The sequence below is a fragment of the Phytophthora parasitica genome (genome assembly GCF_000247585.1).
Source record: "Phytophthora parasitica INRA-310 unplaced genomic scaffold supercont2.58, whole genome shotgun sequence".
NCBI classification, from domain to species: Eukaryota; Oomycota; class Peronosporomycetes; order Peronosporales; family Peronosporaceae; genus Phytophthora; species Phytophthora nicotianae.
In genome coordinates this window covers 62,806-89,578 of record NW_008649044.1, presented here as the reverse complement: position 1 = coordinate 89,578, position 26,773 = coordinate 62,806, and the positions used below count along the sequence as shown (strand labels likewise).

General features: G+C 52.7%; 13 protein-coding genes across 13 annotated transcripts; 6 read left to right on the top strand and 7 right to left on the bottom strand.

Annotated features, from left to right (window-relative positions):
- Window positions 1-852: 852 nt before the first annotated feature.
- On the bottom strand, window positions 853-2,086 carry PPTG_16513 (hypothetical protein). Its single transcript, XM_008914054.1, has one exon. It carries the CDS (start codon window positions 2,006-2,008, stop codon window positions 911-913), a length of 1,098 nt encoding a protein of 365 aa, XP_008912302.1. The 5' UTR covers window positions 2,009-2,086; the 3' UTR covers window positions 853-910.
- A 116-nt stretch (window positions 2,087-2,202) lies between these two features.
- On the top strand, window positions 2,203-5,996 carry PPTG_16512 (TKL/DRK protein kinase). Its single transcript, XM_008914053.1, has one exon. The coding sequence runs from the start codon at window positions 2,456-2,458 to the stop codon at window positions 5,135-5,137; it is 2,682 nt and encodes an 893-aa protein (XP_008912301.1). The 5' UTR covers window positions 2,203-2,455; the 3' UTR covers window positions 5,138-5,996.
- PPTG_16511 (GDP-mannose 4,6-dehydratase) lies at window positions 5,175-6,471 on the bottom strand (the record flags this gene model as incomplete). Its single annotated transcript, XM_008914052.1, has 1 exon — window positions 5,175-6,471. Exon 1 carries the CDS (start codon window positions 6,438-6,440, stop codon window positions 5,175-5,177), a length of 1,266 nt encoding a protein of 421 aa, XP_008912300.1. The 5' UTR covers window positions 6,441-6,471.
- A 419-nt stretch (window positions 6,472-6,890) lies between these two features.
- Window positions 6,891-8,701, top strand: PPTG_16510 (inosine-5'-monophosphate dehydrogenase). Its single transcript, XM_008914051.1, has one exon. The coding sequence runs from the start codon at window positions 6,991-6,993 to the stop codon at window positions 8,515-8,517; it is 1,527 nt and encodes a 508-aa protein (XP_008912299.1). The 5' UTR covers window positions 6,891-6,990; the 3' UTR covers window positions 8,518-8,701.
- A 122-nt stretch (window positions 8,702-8,823) lies between these two features.
- Window positions 8,824-10,308, bottom strand: PPTG_16509 (hypothetical protein). Its single transcript, XM_008914050.1, has one exon. The coding sequence runs from the start codon at window positions 10,207-10,209 to the stop codon at window positions 8,962-8,964; it is 1,248 nt and encodes a 415-aa protein (XP_008912298.1). The 5' UTR covers window positions 10,210-10,308; the 3' UTR covers window positions 8,824-8,961.
- Window positions 10,309-10,375: 67 nt separating this feature from the next.
- Window positions 10,376-13,686, bottom strand: PPTG_16508 (hypothetical protein). The gene is made up of 2 exons (XM_008914049.1): window positions 12,820-13,686; window positions 10,376-12,743 (listed from the first exon to the last, which is right to left on the bottom strand). Exons 1-2 carry the CDS (start codon window positions 13,533-13,535, stop codon window positions 10,727-10,729), a joined length of 2,733 nt encoding a protein of 910 aa, XP_008912297.1. The 5' UTR covers window positions 13,536-13,686; the 3' UTR covers window positions 10,376-10,726.
- A 1,659-nt stretch (window positions 13,687-15,345) lies between these two features.
- PPTG_16507 (hypothetical protein) lies at window positions 15,346-16,747 on the top strand. Its single transcript, XM_008914048.1, has 3 exons — window positions 15,346-15,627; window positions 15,689-16,049; window positions 16,122-16,747. The coding sequence occupies exons 1-3, from the start codon at window positions 15,374-15,376 to the stop codon at window positions 16,671-16,673; spliced, it is 1,167 nt and encodes a 388-aa protein (XP_008912296.1). The 5' UTR covers window positions 15,346-15,373; the 3' UTR covers window positions 16,674-16,747.
- A 42-nt stretch (window positions 16,748-16,789) lies between these two features.
- Window positions 16,790-17,974, bottom strand: PPTG_16506 (hypothetical protein; the record flags this gene model as incomplete). Its single annotated transcript, XM_008914047.1, has 1 exon — window positions 16,790-17,974. One exon carries the CDS (start codon window positions 17,972-17,974, stop codon window positions 16,790-16,792), a length of 1,185 nt encoding a protein of 394 aa, XP_008912295.1.
- Window positions 17,975-18,476: 502 nt separating this feature from the next.
- PPTG_16505 (hypothetical protein) lies at window positions 18,477-19,625 on the bottom strand (the record flags this gene model as incomplete). Its single annotated transcript, XM_008914046.1, has 1 exon — window positions 18,477-19,625. One exon carries the CDS (start codon window positions 19,623-19,625, stop codon window positions 18,477-18,479), a length of 1,149 nt encoding a protein of 382 aa, XP_008912294.1.
- A 1,178-nt stretch (window positions 19,626-20,803) lies between these two features.
- Window positions 20,804-22,844, top strand: PPTG_16504 (isocitrate lyase). The gene has a single exon (XM_008914045.1). It carries the CDS (start codon window positions 20,872-20,874, stop codon window positions 22,483-22,485), a length of 1,614 nt encoding a protein of 537 aa, XP_008912293.1. The 5' UTR covers window positions 20,804-20,871; the 3' UTR covers window positions 22,486-22,844.
- On the bottom strand, window positions 22,502-23,727 carry PPTG_16503 (hypothetical protein). Its single transcript, XM_008914044.1, has one exon. The coding sequence runs from the start codon at window positions 23,647-23,649 to the stop codon at window positions 22,969-22,971; it is 681 nt and encodes a 226-aa protein (XP_008912292.1). The 5' UTR covers window positions 23,650-23,727; the 3' UTR covers window positions 22,502-22,968.
- On the top strand, window positions 23,560-25,284 carry PPTG_16502 (hypothetical protein; the record flags this gene model as incomplete). Its single annotated transcript, XM_008914043.1, has 7 exons — window positions 23,560-24,075; window positions 24,150-24,281; window positions 24,362-24,406; window positions 24,492-24,635; window positions 24,701-24,737; window positions 24,798-24,860; window positions 24,935-25,284. The coding sequence occupies exons 1-7, from the start codon at window positions 23,779-23,781 to the stop codon at window positions 25,282-25,284; spliced, it is 1,068 nt and encodes a 355-aa protein (XP_008912291.1). The 5' UTR covers window positions 23,560-23,778.
- A 506-nt stretch (window positions 25,285-25,790) lies between these two features.
- On the top strand, window positions 25,791-26,749 carry PPTG_16501 (hypothetical protein; the record flags this gene model as incomplete). The annotated part of the gene is made up of 2 exons (XM_008914042.1): window positions 25,791-26,106; window positions 26,205-26,749. 2 exons carry the CDS (start codon window positions 25,791-25,793, stop codon window positions 26,747-26,749), a joined length of 861 nt encoding a protein of 286 aa, XP_008912290.1.
- Between the last annotated feature and the right edge of the window lie 24 nt (window positions 26,750-26,773).

The window sequence follows — 26,773 nt, the reverse complement described above, 5'->3', positions numbered from 1 at the left end:
GGGGGGTTCGCCGGACACAGACAACTATTGATAATGCCTAGTTCTCCTGTCCTTTGGGCATACATTTTGTGGTAGAGTGGAAATGCTCAAACTTGCCAGCTCCTTCAGCAGCGATAGCTGACTATCATTTTGCATCTGAAGATCTACATATCCTTCATGGATCTTAGATCACCGTCGAACTTCTTATGCTTTGCTGTCGATGCCAGGTTTGCGATCGCGAAGTGTCTTGATAAATAATCTTTCGTCCTTTCCACTTGGTGATGCACCCGCACGCGGTAACGAAGCCAGTAAAAGCGACCACGGATTCCAGGATGCGCTGAACACGGCAAGGTGACCAGTACAAGCTGAAGTTAATGCAATCAAGACTTGGGTGTGGAAACAGATCAGAACCAGGATCGACGTGATAGACTGGCCGATATACCGTAGGTATCAATACGATCCCGTGGAATCTAAACACTGAAAAAAAGCATTAACGTTTCGTTCCTCATTGAAGGTACTTGTAGACTGTTTTCGCTTAGCTTCCTTCGCTAGAAATCCCTAAATCGTGACAAGTGGCTCGGCATTTCTCTCTGTATCAAATCGTTTGTAGAGTGTAGAGGCCCGTAATCCAGGCTCCATTTTCATGAAAGGGTTCGCGATGTGATGAGCTACCTCGGATGAAGAGGTAGTAAACATACCCGCGAGCGGGAGTGTTCGTCACTCTTTAGATCGCAACCCACAATGACGACCTAATGCTGTCGTTGAATGAATGCGGTGAACTATATGCACCACGATGTCATGGTGCGTAGTAGAATGCATGACCATACCATGTACTACTACGGTAGTAGTACATGTCAATCGACACGCAGGAGATGTTGTTGCTACTTTCTCTATTGGTGAAGATGATGCACTAATGTATTTCTCTCCTCAATTATAGTGCAGGGGCAACAGCTGCGCCCGGCGCCTTTTGCCGGAAGAACTCTTGCAGCTTCTCGTGCTGGTCCATTCCGTGCGTGAACTCCCTCAACTTGATCTTGTTACTGGTCCGGTTCCTGTCGACGAAGCCCAGATACGGCACACCGTCGAACTCGACGACTTTTTCGCTAAACTCCTGGCCAACAAAGTCATTATCTTCATCAAACCATTGACGAGGCTCACGAGCGACCACGATACGAAGCAGCACAGCGTTGTCTGGTGCAGTGTAGTTATAGTAGTGCATTACAGGTACTTCGGCCTTATCGCAGAACGGACACCATAGTCGGTTGTTGAAAGCATGTACGCCTGAGACGAAGAACATGAAGAGTGGGTAGCTGTAGTCGTAGAATGCGAGGAAATCCAAGACCTGCTTCATGTTATTGAAGTGCATGATGCGGTTGTTGTGGGGCTTTCCAGCCGCCGGTTTGTTTACCTGGAACACGACATCCAGTAGATCTTGATTCAGACAGTTAGGACCAGCAAGCAATGCCGATGAGTTACCACCACCATCATACCGCATCAACGTCGGTAAATAGTCGATATAGAAGAGTTGGTTCTGCCGGAACGGGTTCATAAGGTCGTTCCAGTACTTCTCGGAGCCAACCTGGATTTCCAACAGTCTCGATCGTCTAGGTGCACGTTTAAAACCTTTGTGCACTGCGTCTTTAACCATCTGGCAAGGTTGGAACCAATACGTGCCGTTGGCGTCTGTGTCGCTCATAAACAGCACAAACAGTGGCCCCATGCTCTCAACGTCGTACTCGCGCACGAATTTGTGCGCCTCCTCGAAGCCACGCACAACGTATTGCGTGTGAGCATGTGAGCGATCTCTCTGCACTGCCAAAGCGGCTTCAGCAGCCTGGACGAGCTTGGCGGCTGCATCTTTAGCGTTACCGGCCTCGATCTCCTCCGTGGTGGGGGACACGACGGTCTCCGCTGTGAACTGCCACATGTACGACACGGAGAGGAACATGGTGACTGCCAGCGCTAGCTGCATGAAGCGCACGGGGTTCAGCGACCAGGGCTTCGGCTCTTCACGACTTGGCGCCTTCATCTTGATGCACGGCACGCGGCAGCAGATTGGGAGACTTCGGTTCTGGTGCTGGAGGAGCTGCTACGTTTGAGCAGCGGCATAGTGTAACGACGGTGAGTTATGATTGGTCGAGGGGTTTTACAAATCTCTTTGATTGGATAAAAAGAAGAAAGTAGACAGAAATCTGATTCTGATAAACGAAGCCTTATTTTAGAGGAGCATTGGATCAATGTCACCAAGCGGAGTAATGTCATCGTTACTATATCGCTGAGTGAACTGCCATGGACTACGATGGGTGTATCCTTGCGAGGTGGCGTCAGCGTAGACTTGAGTTCTTGTTGCTCCTCATAACAGCGCTCCGTATAGTTGCTTTTCATTCGCTGAAAGAGCGTGTTGTGGTCTCTCTATTGGCTGAAAACAGATCTTCCATAATAGCGGTAATAAAGACAGCGCAAGTCTCATATCGACATGGGCAGGAAGAGCGCTTTGGCGGAGCTCCTAGCCGACCATCGGCGCCAGGAGGCCACAGAGGAGGCATCTGCCGGCACATTTGACCACGCAGCACCTCCGCCATCGTCTCCTCTTCCCGTTGCGACGTCTACGAGCTATGAACGAGCAGCAGAAGCCGCGCAAGCTCAAGCGTTCCAACCTCGCTCATCCTCATCTCATTCTAGAGGTCGTCACGAGCGAGATGCCAAGTACCGGATGGAACGAGTGTACGAAGAGGTGTCACGCAGGAAATCTCAAGTGATTGCAGGCCCTGTAGCGCCCCGTAGATCCTCTGAGACCGACAGTAGTGCCACTCCTCCGTCCGATGCACCGCTTCCGAAGGCTGCAGCAGAGAATGAAGGACTTCGCTGTACTCACCAAGCGCCAACAGAGTCTGTACAGGTCGATGAGAAACCAGATCCCATTCATTTTCTTCTACCAAGACCTAAAGACAGGAAACGACCTCGAGGAGGCAAGAAACGGGTGGGTTTTGCCGCATCGGAGTACGAATCATCTTCCAGTCACACCGCAGGTGATGTACAAATCGATATGCTCAGTACAGAGGACTATAGACACACTGAAGATCGAGATGAGCGTCGACAGAGGAGAAGAGAACGACAAGAAAGACGGAGAAAACGACGAGAGAAGGCCAGTCGAAGATCCAGCAGTGACAGTGATAAAGGAGCAACACTCTTGGATGTGGATGATGCTACGGTACAGTATATCGACGCAGTACTGGTTAAACCAGATCCGCAGGTCTTCAACAAGTATACGAGGTTTTTCTTGGACCCAAAGTTGGAGACTCTGTACCAAGATTTCACAGCGATCTACTGGTTCGGACGTGCTCGCTGGCATGTGGCACTATGGATGGCTGTGCATTTATTTGTAAACCTCGTCTTCTACGCAATGCCGAGCTCTGGTTTCACAGGTATGGAGCAGTTCATCCTCTCGTATGATTCGCTGCCGACGATTTTCCAGTGGATCTACATCCCCATTGCGCTACCGTTTGCTGCACTACCGAACAAGTACAATCCGTTCCAGACACGGTGGCGCAGCTGGGTGTGTCTTATTATCATCTTTTTTAACCTGACATTCCAGGTATGGCTGGCAGATGCCAGTCGACTAGCCACTAACGCCTACATTCTGGTCGTCGATGACTATATATCATGTGAAGTATCGAATCCAGATCTCGCGTCTACATTCGCTGGATTAAATAGCAGCTCAAGTGGCATCAGCACTGCTACGATCAATAACGCACTGGCCTATCTGGACGACGAGCAGACGAATCTGGCCATCAGTGTGACCCACATGTGCTCGGATGCGCTAGTCCAAACACTCGTAGGCTTCGCGTCGCTGTTCAGTTTCCTGTTTGTGATCTCTATCCGTCTGGAATTCGTTCAAGTCGTGGTTGTGGGAGTCACCGGCGCCGCCATCTACGCCATTGTGGTGAGTGCGTTCGGTCTTCAATTACAGTGGCTCATCACGTTCACTTACGGCATGGCGGTCGTGTTGCTGCTCATTTTATCGTACTCAACGGATCGCACTAACCGCAGGTCGTTCCTTTCCAACTTCTTGGTTGAAAAAGAGAACGAGAACCTCAAATCGTCGCTCAAACAAGCCGAGGCGGCACTACAGAATGACGCTGCCCATGCAGATGAAGAGCGTGCAGTGGCTCGTGTATTGGCTGCACCGGAGATGCGTCACCTCGAGATGGTTCACATCCCATTCGCTGATCTCACTTTCCTTCAAGCAATCGGTCGTGGTTCGATGGGCGACGTCATCAAGGCGAGATATTTCGGCACCATTGTCGTCTGTAAGCGTATGCGTCGTGAACACATCGTTGAGTCCACTGGTAGTCGGAATCGGAATGGAAACCGATACGCGTCTAATGGAGACAGCGCGTTGGCGAGCTTCCGCGATGAGATCGAGCTCATGTCGTGCTTGAGGCACCCGAACATTGTGCAGTTTATCGGTGCGAGTTGGGACAATGCATCGAACTTGTGCATCGTGATGGAATATCTAGAGAATGGAGATATGCACAGTGTGCTGCACTCGGGGCTGGGCAAGAACTTTACGTGGGCGGATCCTCTACTGAAGATGGCGGTGGATGCTGTACAAGGAATGCTCTATCTTCACTCGCAGGAGCGGCCAGTAGTGCATCGAGACCTGAAAAGTGTCAACATTCTTTGTTCGGCTACATTCGGCTGTAAAGTGGGGGACTTTGGACTCAGTCGCAGATACAAAAAGGATGTCGACGCTCTCACTACGCTGGTGGGTACTCCGTTCTGGCTCGCTCCAGAAATCATCCGAAGCGAACGATATGGTCCCGAGGCGGACGTCTATTCCTTCGGTATTGTTCTCACTGAACTTGAAACGCGACGTACTCCGTATCATGACTTGGAGGAGACGGGACTGAAAGTGCTGATGCGTGTGGCTCACAAAGGGTTACGACCTTCATTGCCTTCTAGTTGCCTCCCTGAACGACGTAAACTTATCCAAGACTGTCTTCGTGACACTCCTGTCCGCCGACCAACGTTTGCTCAAGTTTTGTCTCGCTTGCAAGGTCCTGTACTTCTCGAGATCGAAGGTCACGTTGCAGCTCAACCGGAACTTGAACGCCGCGTACTACTGCGTCGATACCAGGAACGTCGAAGTCTCTAAAGTAAACTAATGACAATTTTGAACAACACGAAATTGTTTATTGGAAACGCTGGAATTCCTGACTTTGAAGCTCAATGGGGACTTCGTATTTCATGTCGTGGGTTTCTTGATGAAGCTCACGGGCATCTGATGCGACCATTTCAGCCACGAGTTCTCGGAATCGAACAGTTGGCGTCCAGCCAAGTTCGCGGTGAGCTTTCGACGCGTTGCCGCACAGTAGATCAACCTCTGTTGGGCGGAAATACACCGGGTCAACACGCACTACCACACGATCTACGTCTGGTTCATCATCTTTAACGATGACTCCGACTTCGTCCTTGGAGCCTCGAACACCCTTCCACGTGATCGTTAAGCCTACGTGGGCGAACGCGAGCTCTACAAACTCACGCACACTATGACACTCTCCAGTGGCAACCACGAAATCCTCGGGAGTGTCGTGCTGTAGCATTCGCCACATACATTCCACGTAGTCTCGAGCGTGGCCCCAGTCGCGCTGGGCGTCGAGGTTGCCTATAAACAGGCAGCTCTCGATTCCAGCGTGAATACGCACCACGGCTCGAGTGATTTTACGCGTGACAAAAGTTGGTCCGCGTCGAGGACTCTCGTGGTTGAATAGAATCCCGTTAACGGCGTACATACCATAAGCTTCGCGATGGTTAACTACACTCCAATAGGCAAATTGCTTTGCCACCCCATAGGGTGAACGTGGATGGAATGGTGTGTTCTCATCCTGTGGTGTGGCTTGTACTTTACCATATAACTCGCTTGTAGACGCTTGGTAGAATCTCGTGGAATGCTCGAGGCCACATGTTCGCAAGCTTGTGAGCAGGCGGAGAGCGCCTAAAGCGTCGACATCCGCTGTGTATTCGGCCAGTTCGAAGGAGACTTTCACGTGGGACATTGCTCCCAGGTTGTACACTTCGTCTGGACGCACACGTGCCACGATCTGGCACAAATTGGATGAATCCGTGAGGTCTCCGTAGTGCAGGAAGAACCGGACGCTGTGATCGCGCGGGTCTCGGTATAAATGCTCCAGTCGCGCTGTGTTGAAGTTCGACGACCGACGAACAATACCGTGGACCGTGTAGCCTTTAGACAGCAACAGTTCACTCAGATACGATCCGTCTTGCCCAGTGATACCCGTGATAAGAGCCACCCGAGGACGATCCGGGGCCCCGCAACTTTCAGTGGAGCTGCTCTCACTGGTTATGCTCGCATGTTCCATTGCAGAGTCGCTATCGGAGCTTAGAGAGTCCCAGGTGTAGATGCGTTGAGAGCTATCGGTGCTGGTCTCGCGTGTCATGGTTGACTTGTGTACTCTTGACTTGTATCGTGCCTTTTGATTTGTCAACATTTTTGACACAGTATCTTTCTATCGATAGTTGAAGTAATCTTGAGCAAAACAAACTTTATCTCGCCATTTGTAAGACGATTGCTGAACACGGAGTTTTATGAAAAGTCCAAGTGATGTTCATTGTTACTCTAGACGAAAAGTCCAAGTGATGTTCACTGTTACTCTAGACGTCGGACGCGGCAATAAAGTTCTCATAGCAGCATTAGAACTGACCTCCGCAGCGGAGTCCGCTGGTGTTCAGCGTTTACGAGAGGTTGGTTCATCATGCTTCACGTTACCCAACATTTGAGCTGAGCCGTGTGATCGTCATTATTGAAGCTGATTCTAAACGCGCGGTGATTGGCTGCGTCCTCCGCACTGTCCACTCCATCGATTGGTCGAAACAATTCTTGAAACCATTGGCCTTCGGTTGCTGGTGCCGGACGTGCCAGAGCGGCATGAACCGACACTTCCTTCACTTGGGTATTTGCCCCGAACTAATACTCCACACCCCAAAGCCATGGCCTCCACTGCCACCATCGACCCTGAGCTTCTGGACGGCCGCTCGGCCATTGACATCTTCGTCAACAAGAACCAGGGCCAAGGCTACACGTACGATGACCTGATCCTGATGCCGGGCCACATCAACTTCGGCGTGGACGCTGTGCACCTTGACACTAAGGTGTCGCGCAACATCTCGCTGCATCTGCCACTCGTGTCGTCGCCCATGGACACTGTGACGGAGCACGCCATGGCCATCGGCATGGCGCTGCACGGCGGTATCGGCATCATCCACTACAACATGACCGTGGAGGAGCAGGTCAAGGAGGTGCGTCTGGTCAAGAAGTTCAAGAACGGCTTCATCACGGACCCCAAGTGCCTCTCGCCCGAGGACACGCTGGCCGATGTGGACCGCATCAAGGCCGAGTTTGGTTTCGCCGGCATCCCTATCACCGAGTCCGGCAAGGTGGGCAGCGTGCTCGTAGGTATTGTGAGCAACCGCGACATCGACTTCATCGAGGACCGTCAGACCAAGCTCAAGGAGGTTATGTCGACCAACCTGGTGACTGCCCCCGAGGGTGTGTCGCTCACGGAGGCCAACCGCATCCTGCGTGAGAGTAAGAAGGGCAAGCTTCCCATTGTCAACGCCAAGGGCGAGTTTGTGTCGCTCATCTCGCGTCGCGACCTGGTCAAGAACCGTGACTTCCCGCACGCCTCCAAGGACGCCAACAAGCAGCTGCTGGTCGGTGCTGCTATCGGCACGCGCCCTAACGACCGTGATCGTTGCACGGAGCTGGTCAAGGCCGGCGTGAACCTCATCGTCATTGACTCGTCGCAGGGCGACTCGACGTTCCAGGTTGACCTCATCAAGTGGATCAAGGCCACGTACCCTCAGATCGATGTGATTGGCGGAAATGTCGTCACTCGTATGCAGTGCAAGCGTCTCATTGATGCCGGTGCCGACGGCCTGAAGGTCGGGATGGGTGTCGGCTCCATCTGTACTACGCAGGAGGTGTGCGCTGTCGGCCGTGCCCAGGCCAGCGCTGTGTTCAACACCGCTCGCTACGCCCGTCAGTTCGGCGTGCCGGTTATTGCCGATGGTGGCATTGCCAGCTCGGGCCACATCGTCAAGGCCCTGACCGTGGGTGCTTCGGCCGTCATGTGCGGTTCGCTGTTTGCCGGCACTGAGGAGTCGCCCGGCCAGTACTTCTTCCAGGACGGCGTGCGTCTTAAGAAGTACCGTGGTATGGGATCTATTGAGGCCATGACTGCCGGCTCGTCCAAGCGTTACTTTGCTACCCACGCTACCGTCAAGGTCGCTCAGGGTGTGAGCGGCGCTGTGGTGGACAAGGGATCGCTCATGCGTTACGTGCCGTACCTGCAGCAGGGTATCAAGCACGGTCTGCAGGACTTGGGCCAGGTGAGCCTCGAGGCCGTGCACACTGCCCTCCACACGGGCGAGCTTCGCTTCGAGCTGCGTACCCCTGCCGCTCAGCGTGAGGGTAACGTCCACTCGCTGCACACGTACGAGAAGCGTCTGTACTAAGCAGTCCCCCCAATTTGCTTTAGCATGACATTTGATGCGAGCAAGGTTTCTATATCTACAGTATATAGTGCAGTCACTGAGCATGACCATGACTCACATCGAGCTGCCAGTTCGAGCGAGTCGAGCCGAAAACTGCATGGTAATGAAGGCCAATACATAGACATCCTCCTTTGGTGATTCTAAACTTTTGCGTTAATTGTTTTGGTTTCTGTTTATCGGGTTGCATAATGCAGTTTTTGCTATCCCTTTGCCGATGGGCAACGGCAACTTCAGCATGTTGGCATGTCAAACGTGAGCAATAACATGTTGGCATGTCAAACGTGAGCAATAACCTTACAGTGGCAAAAATGCAACACTGGGCAATTATCACCATATTCATCATCTTCACGTTACTAAAATATTAAACTGAGGTTGCTATCGACCCATTCAAAGCTTGCTACATGATCAGAAGACGTCTCGCTGGGCGTCGTGGAGGCCTATCAATCGGCCAAGTTTGCTGCCGATGTCCTCTTCCTTCGGTGGACTGGACGGGAGGATTCCCGGTTCGTTACCAGGGAAGCAGCTCCACAGTTCCGGTAGAAGATGACCGTACTCACTGCTGTCACAGAAGCTAAGTGAGCTATTCCGTTCACCCAGAATCTTCGCAGCTTCGACCATTGGCGACGACGTGAGAACCAGACGACGCAATGCCACACGCAGCGATCCGTGCTTGAGTCCATCGGCACGACACACTAGAGGATACCAATCTCCAAACGCTTCGTTGACAGGCATTGCGAGACTGAGATGCACTTCACCGAGGTCTCGCTCGTCACCACCGTGCACGAAGATGTCAACCGTGCGTTGATCAATGGTGGGAGACGAGGGCATCCAGAAGACGAACCGCTCGTTAACTGCCCAGTTGCTGCGGTCGGCTGGATTCGTCTTACGACTCAAACGACCGAGCTGCATTGTGACGGTGAACGGCAGATTAACTCCGCTTTCATCACGGTCGATAGCGAGACCACGAGCTTCCAGGATGTCAACGACAACTAGTTCACCGTAGGGGCTTCCGCATGTAATGGAACTGGTTCGACACCGAGTGCTCATGTTGTGTACATTGTTGATGGCGTTCTCAGCCGCCTCGCGAGGTGGTAGAGAAGATGTTAAACTGACTGACGCGAACGAGAAGGAAGAATTTGACGTAGAGATCGAGGTGCTATCCGATCGCGAAGTTCTCCACGGAGTTGGAATCGGTGGTGCAAACGAGAATAGTGTTGATCCTGACGTCGAAGGTACAGGGGGTTTATTTGTCATGCTTGGGAATACACAGACATCCGAAAAAGTCCTGAACATGGAGCTCACTGGATTCGACGAGGACTTTTCGGATAGCGTCTCGAGTGATGACGACGGAGATGAATCGGATGCAAAAGTGGTCGAAGAGGATGCTGGAGATACCGGAGTGGCGTCGTCAAGCGCTGGCTTCATAACCTCCAGCTCATTTTCCATTGTGTATCGGTGGAAGTCTGCATCGAGTGCTGGCGTGTGGGGCGTCTGAGATTCAATCTTGTCGACAACAGACTCGCGATATTCTCCCACGGGTATAGTCGTTTCTTGGTCTGGTGATTCGTGGCTGCAGGCGCTGTCGTTGCTTTTTGAGCTACCGATACGCGTCTGCCACATGGTCTTGACACGCTTGAAGTCGGTGCCCAACATTGCTACACAGAAATTCACCTAAGCGGGCCCTCCTCGTGTTGTGTTTCTTTGGATAATGTCGGCATGTGCAAACCAGGCCACTGTCAACCCAGTGTATTCTTCGCTCACGAATGCAGAGGTACGAGATGACATGCACTGCTGGCAGAGGGCGAGGCTGGTCATACTTGGCGTCCATGCCACCTGGTTCTACCGGCTTCACTGTCTGAGCACTCGTTATAGCTTTTTTATTCAGACCATGTATTCGACATGAGATCTAGCGACAGCAGGCCGAAATGGAATGGCTTGAAAAGCTAGACCACGCAACACATGCGCTAATACTACGATTCTCTACCTCGGATCGGCTGGATGTATCTCGCTTTCACGATTTCCAAATGATCTCTAACAACACTGGCATAGGTCTCTGAAACCTCACAGGTAATCTGAATTTTACTAAAGCTAGAACGACACAAACGTCAAGGACTCGCCTACTGTCGGCGAGGTGACAGCAGCTCTTTTAATAACAAAATGGTTCTCCAGCTCAAGACGTGCCATACTTTCGCACATATTCGTCCATCGGGAGGAAACAGAACTCGGCCTCTCCGTCGACGCCGCGCCAAACTTTGACAATTTCTGCCAACTCCATCTCATACACGGGCAGTCCGTTTACAGCGACAAGCACGTCGCCGACATTGATCGCGCCGCTCTGTTGAGCCTGTTCACCCGGAACCAATCGATGTACCACCACGACGTCTGCTTCAGAGTGTTTAGAGAACTCAATGCCGAGCTTGCGCTTCGAAGACAGCACTACAGTGCACGCTGTCAACAGCGATCGGATGTATTCCAGTGCGATCTCCAGACACGTGACGAAGTATGCGATCTCTCCCTGGCTACCGGAGTCGAAGAATGTGATCATCTCCTTCAGAGCTACCGGATCGCGCAGATGCGAGTGGATTAGCACGTAAATGAAGGCCGGGATGAAGGCGTCAGCGCTCATAGGTGGCTGAGTAGGGTGCTCGTTATGGAAGACGGCGTAGATCTCCTTGCATGCAGCCAGTAACTGAGCACGTTTCATGTACGGGAGACTCACCTTGTCAACCTCCCGTAGCTTCGCACAAGCTGAGAGCCATTTACTAGAAGACTCGCTGTCGGGTCCAATACCGAAGAACGCTTGCGACTTACTGCGTAGAATTTCAATCTTCCCCTTCAGTACCTTCGCATCCTCTCGAGTCTGAGCACGCACGTTCGTCAAGATCGCGCGATAGAGAGGGAAGAACACACGCTCCTCAATCTGTTCATGGACGATCGTCTGAATGTTGTTAGTGATCTCACTGACCACCATCGCATCTTGTGGACGAGCCGGATTAACGCCTTTAACTCCATCGTCGTCGGAGTCACTGTCCGAGCTGCTATCAGGCTGTGCGACGCCTGCAAGTAACTGGAGCTCCTTCAAACGCGTGTGGATCAAATAATCTGATAATCCAGTCATGAACTCCCGCACTGTAGCGTTGGAAACCGGCCGACCTGTATGTTCCTTCAGGAATGCAGCGGATGTGCAGCCCTCAGGGGAGTACGGAGATGCCAATAGTAGCTGAACTTCACGCGCTACGTCCATCGTTGCGTCTTCGGTGTTAGAAATGAACGACGACATACAACGTCTACAAACACCGTCAACTGCTGCGCCTCCTTCATCCAGAGCTCCACACTTACACATCCGACCAATCTCCGAGGCGCTTGTAGGCATCGCAAACTCGTTTGTATCGGTTTTTGCCGGTGTTCCAGCTTGTGTAGTGCTAGAGCTGCCTTCACCTACTGAGGCGAGAGCAGCCAACCATAACGAACGCTCTTCTTGGCTGTCAGCATGCAGGAACAAGTTGCGACTGGGAGTACAGATCTGGAAGCTGTGGCGTTCACCCGTCTTGAGGGTGTCTACAGGGGATACCCGCGCGTGGGAGACGTCGATAGAACCTTTTCGAGAGCCTCCCTGCGGGTGTGCGAAGTACGAAAGCGTCGTGTTCGAGAGCTCGAACCAACGACGCTTTGTTGATTTAACCATCCGACCACGCTTGCGTAGCCAACCGGAGAAGAGGACGGGGCCTTTGTCTGCGTTGTCGCTGTTCTGTTTCATAAGTTTAGCAGTCTTGGCGCCCTCGGGTAGTAATTGGACGTTGTGTTCCTGTAATTTCCGGATCCACAAGTCGCGATCGTGGTTGTCTAGCGCGTAGAGCACCATACCGTAGCTGCCCTGCGAGAACTTGAAGCCGCTGTGCAGCATACACTGAACAGTGCTCTTACGTGTGAGATCCAGGCGACCACGCACCTCTGTGGCGTCGTGTGTGTCGTGATAGATTAGCTCGTTGTCCACGATACAGAACAATCGGCGCTTGAAATTACGCAGACCGTGGCCACGTTTGATAAGCCAGCCGGAGTGACGCACTACGGGCTTGTACTCGAGCACCCAGCGTCGACTCTGTGCGCTGGTGGGCGTCGGTCGTGCACTGCTGCCTGTTGACTTTACCATCGTGCTCGTGGCGCGCTCTGTCCACATCTCGATATCCCTGCAAAGACATTACCCATTTCTCACTTAGGCGAAGACCTCTGACACCGTAGTGGATTAGTAAATACTGAACGTACCGTTGACTGGGGCGTGTTACGAGCACAACGCGCCGAGATTCACGGATATTGTCCTTCGGCTGTGCCGTCAGTGAAGAGTTATCGGCCGGTACTGTCGGTATGGGTCCCGTAAAGTCCGCGATTTCAGGCTCTTCGGGCAGTTCATTGGACTCTGAAGTGTCAATAGACTCGTCAAGCTGATCTACAGATTCGATAGCTCCAACCTCGTTAACTTCCACCACAGGGGACGGAGAATCCGCCGCATCCAGGCTGCAACGCATCGTCCGCGTGCTACCATCGTCACCAGAGGACGACGAGGCGATTAAACAGGGTCTGCGCTTCTCACTGGGCTCTCGGCCGTCAATATCCTCCTCGTCTTCGCTATCCTCGTCGATTTTGATCTCCTGACCGGCCACGAATTCCTCGTCGCTGTCCTCGTCGATGTTAATCTCTACGCGGTATTTAGGCCGCGTGTCCTGCCTAATAACCGTGCGCTCGACGCGACCATCCGACCGATTCTGTGTCTGCTTCGGTTTGTCTTCCGGCTTCAATTTAGTCTGCTGCTCGCTGTCCTTGGGACTAGGAAGTGGCGCTGTGACTGGCTCCTGCTCCGGAAGGCTCAACAGACTGCGCGCGCTGCCGTTGCCGCTCTCATCGTCGCCGCCCTCATTCACCGTCTCGCGCAGCCGCAGTCGGAACACCTCGATACTCTGGCGACGTCTGGTGCGCATCGTCATCGTGAACCGAAGAGAAGAACGCCCGCTGCTATTACTTGGGGAATATCCTCAGCGCGTTACGAACACCGGCTGCTGTTGCCGTCGGACCGCGGTGCTCCGAATACAGAGCCCAGGGACAGTAGCCAATCACAGCCAGGTGGATTGGGGGAACGCTTTCAAAATATATAATAGTAGTGGTATCCATTCAGATTAATATGATATATTTCAAAGTATGATACATAAATAGTAGACAACAGTATGAAACACACATAATAACTAAAGTATGAAACACAAATAAAAACAAATGTATCAAAATTTAAGTAGTATTTACAATTTTCAGAAGTGAATCAGTTCAAAGTAGTATTCGTAGAATACTGCTTCGTAAATTTAGAACTAAAAGTTAGTATTTATGAAGTGAAAGTCACCAGGAAAGCAAAAAGTGAAATCCTAAGAAGACATAAATACAAGTCGCTGCGTGAGATTCCCTTACACCTCCAGCAGTTGCTTGCGTCCTGCAGCAGTCTCTTTGTCGATAGTAATCATGTTTTGTACGATAGCGACGGTCTCCGTTCTCTACGTAACTTTTCTAAAACGGATCTAGAAGACAACCCAAAGCACTTTGGATAGACATAACGTACTTTCCACGAGTCTACGATCGATGGATACTGCAACCAAGGGCGTTCTTACGTTAACAAAATAACAGACCTGGGCTGTAATCAGTCTGAAAGTGCTCGGCCTTGAGGAAGGCATGATCTTCCCTTGAAGAGACTGAAATCACTCCATGCATCTAACCCACGACAACCGAAAAACAGCGATGTGGTCAAAAATGCAACTGATAAAGCCATCAGAAGGCACGATACAAGCGATGCAAAGCCGTGTTGCGCTTGTAGGCGACGGCAGCGAATACATCGGGGACCTGGTGACTGAGGACGAGCTGATTGTCTGCGGCGTCTACAAGGGAACCGATGTCTTTTGGTCACTCACTGCGTCGCAGCGGTGCTTCTCGGCTCTACTTCTCGATGAATGTCAAAGAGAGGGCAGTAAAGTTGTGCAGTCGATTTACTGTACGATAATCGCTGCACTTGAAGGTCTGGTAGCGGGTGTCGTCCTCAAACGTGCTTTGAATTTACCTTGTCCCCGATTCACAGCTTCTATCGTCGTTGTTGATCTCGAGACATTGTCATCGCAGTCAGGTACAAGTACACTTCAACATTCCCACTTCAACACCGTCAACCAATCGCAACTCTGCTTCGCTAGACTGCTTCAGTTAGCAGTGGCTACTAAGGAGCGATGCTGCGCAAGGACGACAAGCTCGAATCAACTACAATAGGAAGGAGTATTGAAGCATCTTAACAAATCTTTATGAAGGAGCTCGTTGTGGTGCGCCTTGCTTAGATAAAGAGTGTGACATGGTGGTGGCGGTCAGTGCAAATTCACCCCGCCGGCGAATCTCTTCAGCCGAACGGTCATACCTGGCGTTGGTAAACCGACTGCTCTTATATCCATAGATGCGTTGCACATTAATAGAATTTGTGCACTGGGTATCGTTTAAGCGGTCTATGCATTTATTATAGCACTGGGCGCCTGCCAAATATCACTTAGACGACCGACTTATTTGCAGCAGATAAGTCGGCGTTTAAAAAGATATATGGCGACTTATCTCTCAAGAGCTCAACCACAAACTTCTTAGAACTGCTTTATGTGTCCGATTTGTACTGTCCTACATCAGAAGTTTCAATAACCAAATATACTATTTAAAACTGAACCCGACACATTGTGGCGGACACCAAGTGGGTTTGCACCCTTCGATTTTTTTTCACTTTCGAATTGGCGCGAATCGTGCTCAAGAGACCCCCACGATGGCAAACGAGGCCACAGACGACGCAGACTTGCTGCTGGTGCTGAGTGCGGAGGTCCTGAAGCAGGATGAGGAGTTGGCCGACATACGGCGAGCTGTTTTCGAGGTACTGTTGTCGAAAGCGTGGAGAATTGCTATGAGAAGTAGACACTACTTGACGACCAAGTGCTTGGACCCACCGAGTGAATCAGCGTGGATGATCCTCTACAAGTACGGAAACGACGTGAATTTTCTAAATGCTACCAGCTTGACCAGGTAATCTTGTAGGTAGAGCTGCTGACCATGAACCCGCTGACTAATATCAACATGCACCCAGACCTACGTTCAACCAGCTCCTGCGGAGGTTCAGTAGGTTCTACTTTATTCCACGGCACAATGCACGCGGCCGCCCACCCAAGCTACGGCACCATCACCAGGTGCTCGGGCTTCTACTTTCCTTCTACGTGGGTTCTATGGAACAGACGACGTTGTGCTTGGTGTTTGGTGTTCCTCCGAGCACACTATCGCGGACCCTACGTCGTGGAGAGAGAGCCTTGGCCTCCACACTCAAGGGATACGCGCCAGCAAGGATCTCGTGGCCGTCTCCATCCCGTCAAGTCGAGCTGGCTATGTTGGTGGAAGCTCGGGAGCCCCTCCTGCAGCACACTTTCGGCTTTATCGACGGAAAGAACTTGAGAGTACGTAGAACACGAGAATTGAATCGATCCTACATTTGGCCATTTAACTTAACGTACTCGATTGTGTTTTAGGTCCAGCAGCCGTCCAACAGCGACCTCCAGAACGCCATGTACAATGGCTGGCTGCACACCGTGTTCGTGACCGGGACAATTTGCTTCGCAGCGGATGGCTGCATTATCTGGGCGAAGCACAATTGTCCCGGGTCTTGGAACGACTCCGACACGTCACTTGGCTTCCGAAACAAGCTCCTTGATCCGGTGTGCTGCCCTGACCCACGCAAGAATGTGGTGTCGGACTCGGCGTTTCCCTGTTCGACCTCCATGGCCGGACGCATTCTCACCCCGCTAAAAGATGGCGATCTCGACCGGATACTGCCATCGCTGCGAAGCTCCGCCCGAACACTCCACAATGCGATCACTTCAGTGCGCCAAGCCGCTGAGTGGGGGATGGGGAGCATTCAAAAGGTGTATCACCGATTGAATCTCCCCTTGCCGTACGACCCAGAGCTTCGCGGGGTCCGCATCGACAACTTGTTCCGCATGTGTAACTACAGAGTTCGCACTGTCGGGATCTCCCAGATCCGCACCACCTTTCTAGGAGAAACGGAAGCTTTCGATTTTTAACGCGTTAGTTATGAACGTTTGTGCATTTTCGAGGCTTAAGAGGGCTAATACAAACTACACTACTGAAATCTGAAGGTGAGCCTCGTTTCGATGTCCGGACTGTCTTCATCAAAGTCCTAAGACTTCTTCGTTAGGGCTCCGATCAGCATCAGCAGCTCTTGGGTGCGAGCGCGTGCTTCCTCTCGGTCACGGCTCGCGCGTTCTTCCATCTCCTGTTTCTCAGTGCGGCGGCGTTCCTCGGCTTCGGCTCTCTCGGCCAGACGGCGGTTTTCCATGGCCGCCAGATCATTTCGGCGTCGCTGCTCTTCCTCTTCGCGGCGAGCTTCAGCTTTGCGCTCGTTTTCTTCGCGAAGTAGAAGTATTGTCTCCAGGATACTGCCACGGGTGTTGTTCGCAGCGTTTTCCAGACCGTCGAGCTGCGACTTGAGCGCCGTCGTCGCCTTCATGGCGCGAACACGTTTGGCCTTAGCGAAGCTGGCCTCTTGGGTATCCTTGTCTTCTTCGAGTGCGCGTTTCGCACCTGTGGAGTCGCGAAAAGCGGATAAGTCCCCCCCTCCTAGGCGATTCGAGCGACTGCTGAGCTCCGGATACTTTGCGGATTCGACTGCGTCCCTGCTTCTGTCGTCGTGGCGGCGGTCCAAGCGTCGCTGCGCGTTCGCTGAAGTGTCTATTTCGCTGGCCGTCGCGCGGGAACCCGATCCAGTGCGCCGTGTAGTTGATGCTGCACGTGGTGGAGCAGGGCGAGGTGTTACACCACCGGCATCGAGTCCTTCTGACACCAGTGGCGAAGACAACAAGTCCTGAAACGCACCACGGATCGGTTCTGCGGCCCCTCCGTCGACCGACATGTCCGTACCGGTCGCCTCACTGTGGACTGAGCCAGCACCGCTTCTCTCAGCAGCGGCATGAACGAACTCCGCGTCATCAGGCTCGTAGAAGGTGTGGTCAGGCTCCGGTTCGAAGCTGAAGTCCGGCGCAATGGGTTGGTCCTCGTCCGCATCGTCGTCGAGCTCCACGACGTTGGCCTTGTCGTCAATGGCCTGCTTGGCCTCCTTGGCCCTCTGGATGTGCGGAGGCATCGTAGCCACTCCGGTGGGCTTACGGGTGCTGTAGAGCTGCTTGAACTTGCGACGTAAGCTCTCAAATTCGCGTTCGGGTGCTCCACGGGGTTTGCTTGCGTTGAATGACGCAGCGAGGCGCTCCCACTCGTCCTTACCCAAGGGGAGCACCTTCTCAACGAGGCAGAGCATTCGGTCGATGTCGGCCATGGAGTAGTTAGTTGTGCCGGCGTTCCTGACCATTGCTAGCATCACATAAGTACGAACGTCAGTCTCAGCCCTGTCGTACGCGGAATGAGGTCGAGTGGTGGCGTACCGGTTGCTGGAGCGAAGTGGAGGGCTGGTTGAAGTGGCGAGCTGCTCGACGCAAGGTAAAACGAAAAGTGAGCGTCACCAGTGACGGCCTCAAGCGGGCTTTGCCAAGGCAAGTCGCTGCGCGCGCCACCAATTCGCGGTGGATCTAGAAAAGACGCTAATCAACTTCAACGTGTTGCGCGGGAAATCTGCGCGCGCAAAGCCTCATTCGAACTGTTAGCGATGAAGCTCGCAGTCAACGCGTGCGATCGCACCAAAAGCGAGTGCGAATTCGCGAGCGAAGCATTATCACGCTGGGTTCACGTCGAATCCACTCGCTTGATACACGGCAACTTCAATGAAGATACGTAAGGTTCAACATCGAACGATCGCATTCAAATACACAGGTCTCTCACAACCTCACGTACAAACCCTTCTCCTTGGCATCATCTTACGGATCGTCCTCGTTTTGAATGTCCCTGTGGCGGCAACTAGCCAAGCCACATCGACATATGAACCATAAGTCGTCTCCGTAGTCCACAGTGACTTCCTGCCCGCGGCGAACAACGTGAGTAGTCACCACCACCACGGTGGTTCGACGTCCATTAGAAACTTCCACAAACTTGGCCACCGGACTGCAGGAATGATTCACAAATCGCATGAGACTCCCCATTTTCCCAGCGTTGATCGCTGCCCGAATTGGACGGCTAGGGCGCTCTGGTCGTTGAGTCAGAACAAGGCGGAAGCCCTGGTTTCGCGGCCGCCCCGAGCGCAAGGCGCTGAGGTGCTCGATCTCACCCAGGTACTGACTCAGAACTTCACCGGGTCCGATGTCTTCCGCTGCAACCACTCCAAGTATCTGTGTTCTTGCGTTCTTCCCCAAGAAGACCTTGTCAGATTCCACAAGACCATTTCCACACAGTCCTTCGTACGGGCAGGAGTTCACGTTACAGTAGATGTGCATCAGTGAATTCCTGCACGAGTCCGCTCGACAGGGGCTTGAGCAGTCGCACCACCCGTGATGCTGCACCGCTGGGAATATGGTGGCCAGTGGGTTGTACATTTCGCGCAGGTGGGCCACATCCCATGGCCATTGCGCGGGGACGAAGACATCGTCGGGCTGAGCAGCTCGTAGAAAGGAATGAAGCTTCTCCAACTCAGGCGATGCATGCGACTTGGAGCGCCGGCGATCGCCACTATTTGCCGAACGCGTACGAGTGTACGGGGCAGCAGCATCTCGACGAACACACCGCCCGGTACGGCGAGAATCCAGTTTCCTGGTCGGCTTTGGACGGTGCAAAGATGACTGCGGCGTCTCCAGGAGAACTGGTGACGACATGGTTGGGCTTCTGTACTGGCGTGGTGTAGGCGGAGTTGGATGAGGTGGCTCATCCGTTGATGACGCGTTTCGCATGCTTTCGGACTGGGGTTTCTTCAGGTCCGGCGCCCACGACGGTGCCACAGACGTGGAGTCACTGGATGAAGAGATTTCGCTCTCGTAGATACAGGACATGACGTTTGGCGGCGTGTTCTCGTCACTGGAGGTGTCTTCGACGTACAGACGCCTGCGGCGAACCGCTGAATAAACTGGATTCGTCATCCTTCAAAGCAACATAAGCGTTCATTAGTATTGGCAAGCAAACAATACGGTTTATAGGATGCAACGAACCTCCCCAGCACGATGCCGCTGTCGGCTTCACCCCTTCAGCCGCGAAATCGAAAGTGATTTCGTTTCAAGCGTGGCGGAAGATATATGCTTCAAGTTAAGTCAACTGAGTGCATGTTACATACACAGGAGTGATTGTAATCATAAATTATACAAATTTCAAGATAAAACGTTATGATGGCTACACAACATAACTTGAGGGGTAGGGGATTCTATAGACACGATATTTACGCCTCCGGGTCGGGTATGCGCGTCTAAGCCTCGACTTATCTGCTGCAAGTAAGTCGGTCGTCTAAGTGATATTTGGCAGGCGCCCACTGGTATGCAAGTAATAGCCTTGGTACTTCTTGTCGTGATAGCGACTGGAGGACCAACAATAGGACAACTGGGGGGTTGTGAGGCGACACAATATTCAAAACAGGAGATGAAGTCGCTCCCGATTTCTGCACCCACTCAAGCCTGCCACAAGAACGAGCTGTTGGTGTTTGTGCAAGCAGGATGACTTCAACTTGCTTTCGTAGACGCCGCCACGTACTCCGATACCACTGCGGGCAGCGTTTAACAGCCGTGACCGTGCCGTGTCGACACCTACTGCTCCGCTTGGACCTGAAAACACCAGGCTCGCAAACGGTTTTGCAAGTTTCACGTGAATACATGAACCTTATCCGGGCGCGATTTGAATTCGTCCAAAACTGGATCAACTAAAAGGGCTTTACCATTGCTGAGCAGTCAGCCCCCTCAAATGCAGGGAACGCCTTCACATGGATTTTGCGAAACGGGATCGATTCGCACTCGTACTTTAGGCCTTCGCGCTGATCGAAGGCGAATACCGGAGTCACAGAATGCGGACGAACAAACCGTAGTCATTGCGCCTCACTAAAAAAAAACGCAGCTTCAACATCATCTGTCTGCAACTTCCACGTCGGGCTCGATGCGCAATATGGACTCGCCCCTGGTAAAACCGACGTGAGTATGTTTTCTACCCAAAAGGCGTGGTGACAGTCGCGCGTGAGCACTGCGACTATCTTTTCGTCCAATCCACACCTGCTAAATCCAAGATTTCAGCCAATTGTGTCCCAGCTCTCCTCGTGGCTGAGTCACTCTAAAGATTGCTTGCTGGAGAGGTTATTCCCAAATTTGCCGCGCGCCACCAAAGCGTCCGCAGCCAAGTTCAGCAGCCATGAGCTCCCCACACGTCCGCATCAGCCAGATTGCCAGCCATCTGAGCTCGCACGATCCACACGCTGAGGAGAGTGACTACGCACAGCGCGTTAAGCAGACGGAGGCCTTTATCCGCAGCGACCGCTTCAAGTACGTGAAACGCCCCTACGGCGCCGAGGATGTGGTGAAGCTCCAGGGCACGATCCCCGCTGCCAATGCCGGCGCTGCCATGTCGAGCAAGCTCTACAAGATGCTGCGCGAGCTGCAGGCTGCCAAGAAGACGAGCCACACGTTCGGAGCGCTGGACACGATTCAGGTTACGCAGATGGCCAAGCACTTGTCGACTGTGTACGTCAGCGGCTGGCAGTCGTCGTCCACGGCCTCCACGTCCAATGAGCCTGGCCCGGATGTGGCCGACTACCCGATGGACACTGTTCCCAACAAGGTGGACCAGCTCTTCCGCGCCCAGCTCTTCCACGACCGCAAGCAGTACGAAGCCCGTCGCCGCATGACGGCCGAGGAGCGCGCACGCACCCCACCAACGGACTTCATGCGTCCGATCGTCGCTGACGCCGACACTGGCCACGGCGGTCTGACGGCCGTGATGAAGTTGGCCAAGATGTTCATTGAGCGCGGCGCCGCCGGTATCCACCTGGAGGACCAGAAGCCTGGCACCAAGAAGTGCGGCCACATGGGCGGCAAGGTGCTGGTCTCGGTGCAGGAGCACATCCAGCGTCTCATTGCTGCTCGTCTGCAAGCTGATATCATGGGCAGTCCACTGGTTATTGTGGCCCGTACGGACGCTGAGGCTGCCACTCTGCTTGACAACAACATCGACCCGCGTGACCACCCCTTCATCATTGGAGCCACCAACCTCAACGTGGAGCCGTACATTGACGCCACCCGTGCTGGCCGTGAAGGTGACTGGGACAAGCGTGCCCACGCTATGACATATCCGGAAGCTGTCCGTGAAGCTCTGAAGAAGGCCGGCCGCTCGGACGCATTGGCTAAGTGGAACGCTCAGTGCTTGGAGCTGAGTCTGCCCAAGCTGCAGGCTCTGGCCAAGTCACTCGGCGTCACCATCGCCTTTGACTGGGACCTGGCTCGTACGGTTGAGGGCTACTACCGCGTGCGCGGCGGTGTGGAGTACTGCATCGCCCGTGGCCGCGCGTACGGCGAGTACGCCGACCTGATCTGGATGGAGACGGCCAAGCCTGGAGTGCCACTTGCACGCACGTTCGCTGAAGGCGTCAAGGCCAAGATCCCCCACCAGATGCTGGCGTACAACCTGTCGCCTTCATTCAACTGGGACGCTGCCGGCATGTCCGACACGGAGATTGAGACGTTCGTGACGGACCTTGCTCGCTTGGGCTTCTGCTGGATGTTCATTACGCTGGCTGGTTTCCACAGTGACGCGCTGGGCATCACCCGCTTCGCACGCGACTACTCCAAGCGTGGCATGCTCGCGTACGTTGAAGGTGTGCAGCGTGCCGAACGCAACGAAGGCGTGGAGACGCTCAAGCACCAGGGCTGGTCGGGCACTGAGCTCGTGGACGCCATGCAGAACACCATCACGGGCGGACTGTCGTCGACGAACACGATGGGCCACGGTGTCACGGAGGCACAATTCTAAGCAAGCTGCCAAGGATAAAATGCTTGTAGCCACCTACGGATGCATCGCGGGTGCAGAGTGAGCGGTGATGCGACGGAAGTTGGTACTCTTTATCTTTTTCATGCGTGTGAATATTTTACCAAAAGAAATTAAATGAAAAAAAAAAACAAGATAAAAAGCACAGTGTCCGGTGTTGCATGACGACGACGATCTTGCTGACGTTGGTCATCTACAACAGCTTCAGGAGTGACTAGAAACGCGCAGCTATAAGTAACTTTGAGCACTACGATGTTTGATCTGTGGCAGTGCGCGATGAACGTCATGAAGGTTATCATAGCGTTGCCGCTCGCAAAGCTGGAAAACACAACAATATCTGAGAGACAAAGGCGCCGCCACTCATCGTGTTTCATCTATTAGTCCACTCAGCTTCCCTGTCGCCGCCCTCGTCTCCTGTACCTGCCTGTTTCTCGATAGTGTATGCAAGGGAGCGAGATTTCTGCCCGCTTACAGCACTCCGCAGCTGACGATCTCAATGTCCGTCAGCGGCTTGTTCTTCACGCAGTAGACACTCTCAATATTCTTTAACACATTCTTGCCCTCCACGACCTTGCCGAACGCGACATTGCGGCCGTTGAGGTGCGGCAGCGGCTTGAGCGAGATAAAGAACTGCGACGCGTTCTTGTTGAGGCCAGCGTTGGCCATGCCAAGTACGCCCTCCTCCGAGAACTGCAGCGCGTAGTTCTCGTCGTCGAAGTAACGCTGGTTCTCCTCTAGCGCAGCGTGACCACCCGTTCCGTCGCCGTTGAGCACGTCACCACCCACGAGATACACGCCCTTAGTGACGTTGTGGAACTTGGAGTTCTTGTACGATCCCGAGCCCAACGCCTTGGACTTGAAGCCGTCCGTGCACATCTTGATGAAATTAGTGGCTGTTTGCGGCACGATGTCCTTGGCCAGCTCCACTACAATGCGTTCGGCCTTAGCACCACCAATGCTAACGTCCAGGAAGGCACGCGGTCGCGGTTGAGCGGGTGTGGGCACCACGACGTCGTAGGCCACAGGGGCCGCCTCGGGAGCGTTCATCTTGGCCAGAGAGCGGTGGTACCATCCCCAGCCACGTGCACCCGCGCGCGACATGGCATCGCCAGCGCCGCGTACCAGCTTCGATCGGCCAAACGCAGACATGGTAGCAGTCGTCCACCTTGAGCTAATTGCTTGTCCCCGGCGATTTCCAGCCAGACGCACAATCGTACTTAGTTGGGAAGCTACACTCATATTATTGCCCTGAGTTTAGTGTCACTCTGATTTAGCGACATGCTGTGGCTTGAAGAAGAAGACAATCAGATACAGGGAGGAGCGATCCAGCGGAGAGAAATGGTGAGAAGCAACAGGCTGCTGCTCATAGTGGCGGTCGTCACGGCCGCGCTGGTTCTTGTGCAGTTTGCGCTGATTAGTGAAGAGTCGACGACGTATTTCGAGGAGGAAGAAATACTGCAGTTGGAGGCGGTGAAGAAGACACCTGTATTCCAACAGATGACGACGTTGCCAGTGGTGCTGATGCACGGCATGGGTGACGCTGCTGGAAATGGAGGGATGATGCGCATTCAAAAGGTTGTGAATGGATGGATGCCTTGTTGTATGGAGGAGGAATGAGGGATTTTAACGATCTGGTTCAATTATGCTAGACAATCGCAGAGCATCTTGGAGTTTACGTGGCAAATGTGCAGCTCGGCGACTCAGTAGCCGAAGATGTACAGAACAGCTTCTTCGTCACGATGAACAACCAAACGGACATGTTCGCTAAGATTGTGCGAGAGGTGCGAGGTGTTGGTTTTTAACGGAATCGCTGTATTTTTCTTATGTCGCTAAGCAGGTTTTGTTTGTGACGGAACAATAGGATCCACACTTGGCGAATGGATTCAATGCAGCAGGATTCTCCCAGGTGAGATAGGACCATGAAGTGTCGTTGGAAGATAGTTTGTTTGTTTCCTATGCTAATAGAGGTATCTTTGTTCCTCTTCCCTCAGGGTAACTTGTTGATCCGCGCATACATCGAGCGGTTCAACGACCCTCCTGTCCACAACTTTATATCATTCCATGGACCGCTTGCTGGTGTGGGCGGACTTCCACGGTGCTCCCCTCTCAACTTTATTTGCAAGGAAATCGATAAGGTTGGTGATGTGCTTTGAAAGCTGCGATCTCTGACAAATGAACCTGACGAGTTTTATCGTTGCAGCTTATTGGTGAAGCAGTTTACACCAAACGTGTTCAAGGTATACCGTGCTGTTCTTATCGAATTGCTTCATGTTTTCTGACTTCTGTCCGCTTTGCAGAGCGTATCGCACAAGCGAATTACTATCGCGATCCTCTCCGCATTGACGCCTATCTGAAACACGGTACGTTGCATTTCGTGGTTATATATTGTTTTGCCCTTGCGCTAAAAGCTCATATGTCTGAACAATTTGCACAGCGGAATTTCTTCCCGACCTTAACAATGAGAAAATGTCTAGAAACCAGACATACAAGAATAATTTCATTAAACTGCAGAACCTTGTGCTCGTTCGAGCCAACAAGGATACTCAGGTGTTTCCGAAAGAATCCGAGTGGTTCGGAATGTACCAAGACGGTGACCCGTACAAGACAATACTTGGCTTCAACGAGACAAGATGGTACCAAGAAGACTTGTTCGGGCTAAAGACTCTGGATAAGGCTGGCAAGGTTCATTTCTTGTCAACGGATGGAGACCATCTACGCTTTTCCATCGAATTTCTACTGGGAGTGGTCGACAAGTACTTTGGCCCACAAATTATGAGCAGCTAATGAAGACGTTGAACTGAACTGAGCAACTACTGAAGCACTATGCGATTTTATGGCAAGCATGAGTGAATGCGATCACTTGGGAAGATGAATCTGCATGGATAGTTCATATTGCAAAGTCTCCATTGCACCTTGAAGTCAGAATCATTTTCAGCAAATCACCTTTCAGATACAATCATCTTTTCAGCGAATCAGAGAGCCGAGGCAGAAACCACCTGTAACGCATTCTCCCCATTTTCCAAAGGGATAGAAGCTGGGCAAACTCAGGCGCGACATACTTCAAGACAGCGCGACGCACACAACCCCCCGACGGATTCGAAGGCCTCCACCTGACGCAGGAGATCAAGCCGCGTCGGAGTCCGAACTTTGATCTTCATTCCATAGTCTAGAGGCGACAAACAAGCCGCTCAAAGCCGAACGTAGCTTTTCGCGAGCCGAGACCTCGAGTTGTGCATTTACCGCTGCAATTTGTACATTTTCTTAATATTTACACTGCAGTCCGAGACAAAATGGCATCGCGAGACTTAGTTGGACGCCCACTGGTGCCATTCTTCGATAGCGACGACAACGTGAACGACTCATTGCAGCTGGCAGAGGGAGATGACGAGCATGAGGAGATGGACGTCGACGCGCGAGTCTGGGATAAAGAACTCGGCTACTTTGTGTACCCCTCTGAGAAACAGGGAGTCACAATTGCAAACCGGGAATCGAGGACGGACAGCGGCAGCAAATTGCTGCTCACGCCCTCCATGATGCTGTCCAGCAGTGCACCAGAACACTTCAACTTTATGACTGCAAACGGGAATCCTGTACAAGCTACTACAGGTATAGAATTGCAATACTTTGCCATGCATTTCGACATTTTCTCTTAATCCTCCGGTTTTTTTATTTGGATACATGTTTGTATTGCGATCTTCGCACAGATGACGCTCCTGCGCGCAGCAGCTCAGCAAAGCGTGGATCGAAACAGAAGAGACCCAATACACCGGGACGGCGACGGAAGGACAAAGACGAAGGTGAGGAGGCATCCGCAGTAAACACTATATCATCCAAGAAGGGCAAAAACAAAGCTGGCAACACGAACAGCAGTGGTAATGGCCAGCAATCGCGTAATGGGAAGCAAAAGGAGCAGCTCTCAGCCTCCGGCAAATGGGCCTGGTCAGCGTTCCAGTCGTCGCCCGACCCGACTGAGCTGCCAATGCCGCCGTTCCTCACTAAACCATCGGGAGGTATAAGCAACGGCGATAACTCTCCTCGTGTTCCAAAAGCCCCAGCGCCTCCTCTTCCGCCTACACCTCCGCCAACTCAGCATACGAGTGTGCCATTCGCGCCACCATTGCCTCCAGGGCCTCCTCCTTCGCATCCACCGCTACCACCGATGCCTGCAACACCTCCGGATGCACAGATGTCTATCGAGTTATCGATGACTCAAGATCTCCGTAGGATGCTGAATATTGGCGGAGGGTAAGCGGAAGATGTTAAGGGTGGCCAG

Bases quoted from the DNA above. Each gene is read 5' to 3' on its own strand.
- PPTG_16513 (XM_008914054.1), bottom strand. From the start codon at position 2,008: ATGAAGGCGCCAAGTCGTGAAGAGCCGAAGCCCTGGTCGCTGAACCCC.
- PPTG_16512 (XM_008914053.1), top strand. From the start codon at position 2,456: ATGGGCAGGAAGAGCGCTTTGGCGGAGCTCCTAGCCGACCATCGGCGC.
- PPTG_16510 (XM_008914051.1), top strand. From the start codon at position 6,991: ATGGCCTCCACTGCCACCATCGACCCTGAGCTTCTGGACGGCCGCTCG.
- PPTG_16509 (XM_008914050.1), bottom strand. From the start codon at position 10,209: ATGTTGGGCACCGACTTCAAGCGTGTCAAGACCATGTGGCAGACGCGT.
- PPTG_16508 (XM_008914049.1), bottom strand. From the start codon at position 13,535: ATGACGATGCGCACCAGACGTCGCCAGAGTATCGAGGTGTTCCGACTG. The intron at 12,744-12,819 runs GTACGTTCAGTA...ATGTCTTTGCAG, and splicing joins GTAACACGCCCCAGTCAACG to GGATATCGAGATGTGGACAG.
- PPTG_16507 (XM_008914048.1), top strand. From the start codon at position 15,374: ATGGCAAACGAGGCCACAGACGACGCAGACTTGCTGCTGGTGCTGAGT. The intron at 15,628-15,688 runs GTAATCTTGTAG...ACATGCACCCAG, and splicing joins AATGCTACCAGCTTGACCAG to ACCTACGTTCAACCAGCTCC. The intron at 16,050-16,121 runs GTACGTAGAACA...ATTGTGTTTTAG, and splicing joins TCGACGGAAAGAACTTGAGA to GTCCAGCAGCCGTCCAACAG.
- PPTG_16504 (XM_008914045.1), top strand. From the start codon at position 20,872: ATGAGCTCCCCACACGTCCGCATCAGCCAGATTGCCAGCCATCTGAGC.
- PPTG_16503 (XM_008914044.1), bottom strand. From the start codon at position 23,649: ATGTCTGCGTTTGGCCGATCGAAGCTGGTACGCGGCGCTGGCGATGCC.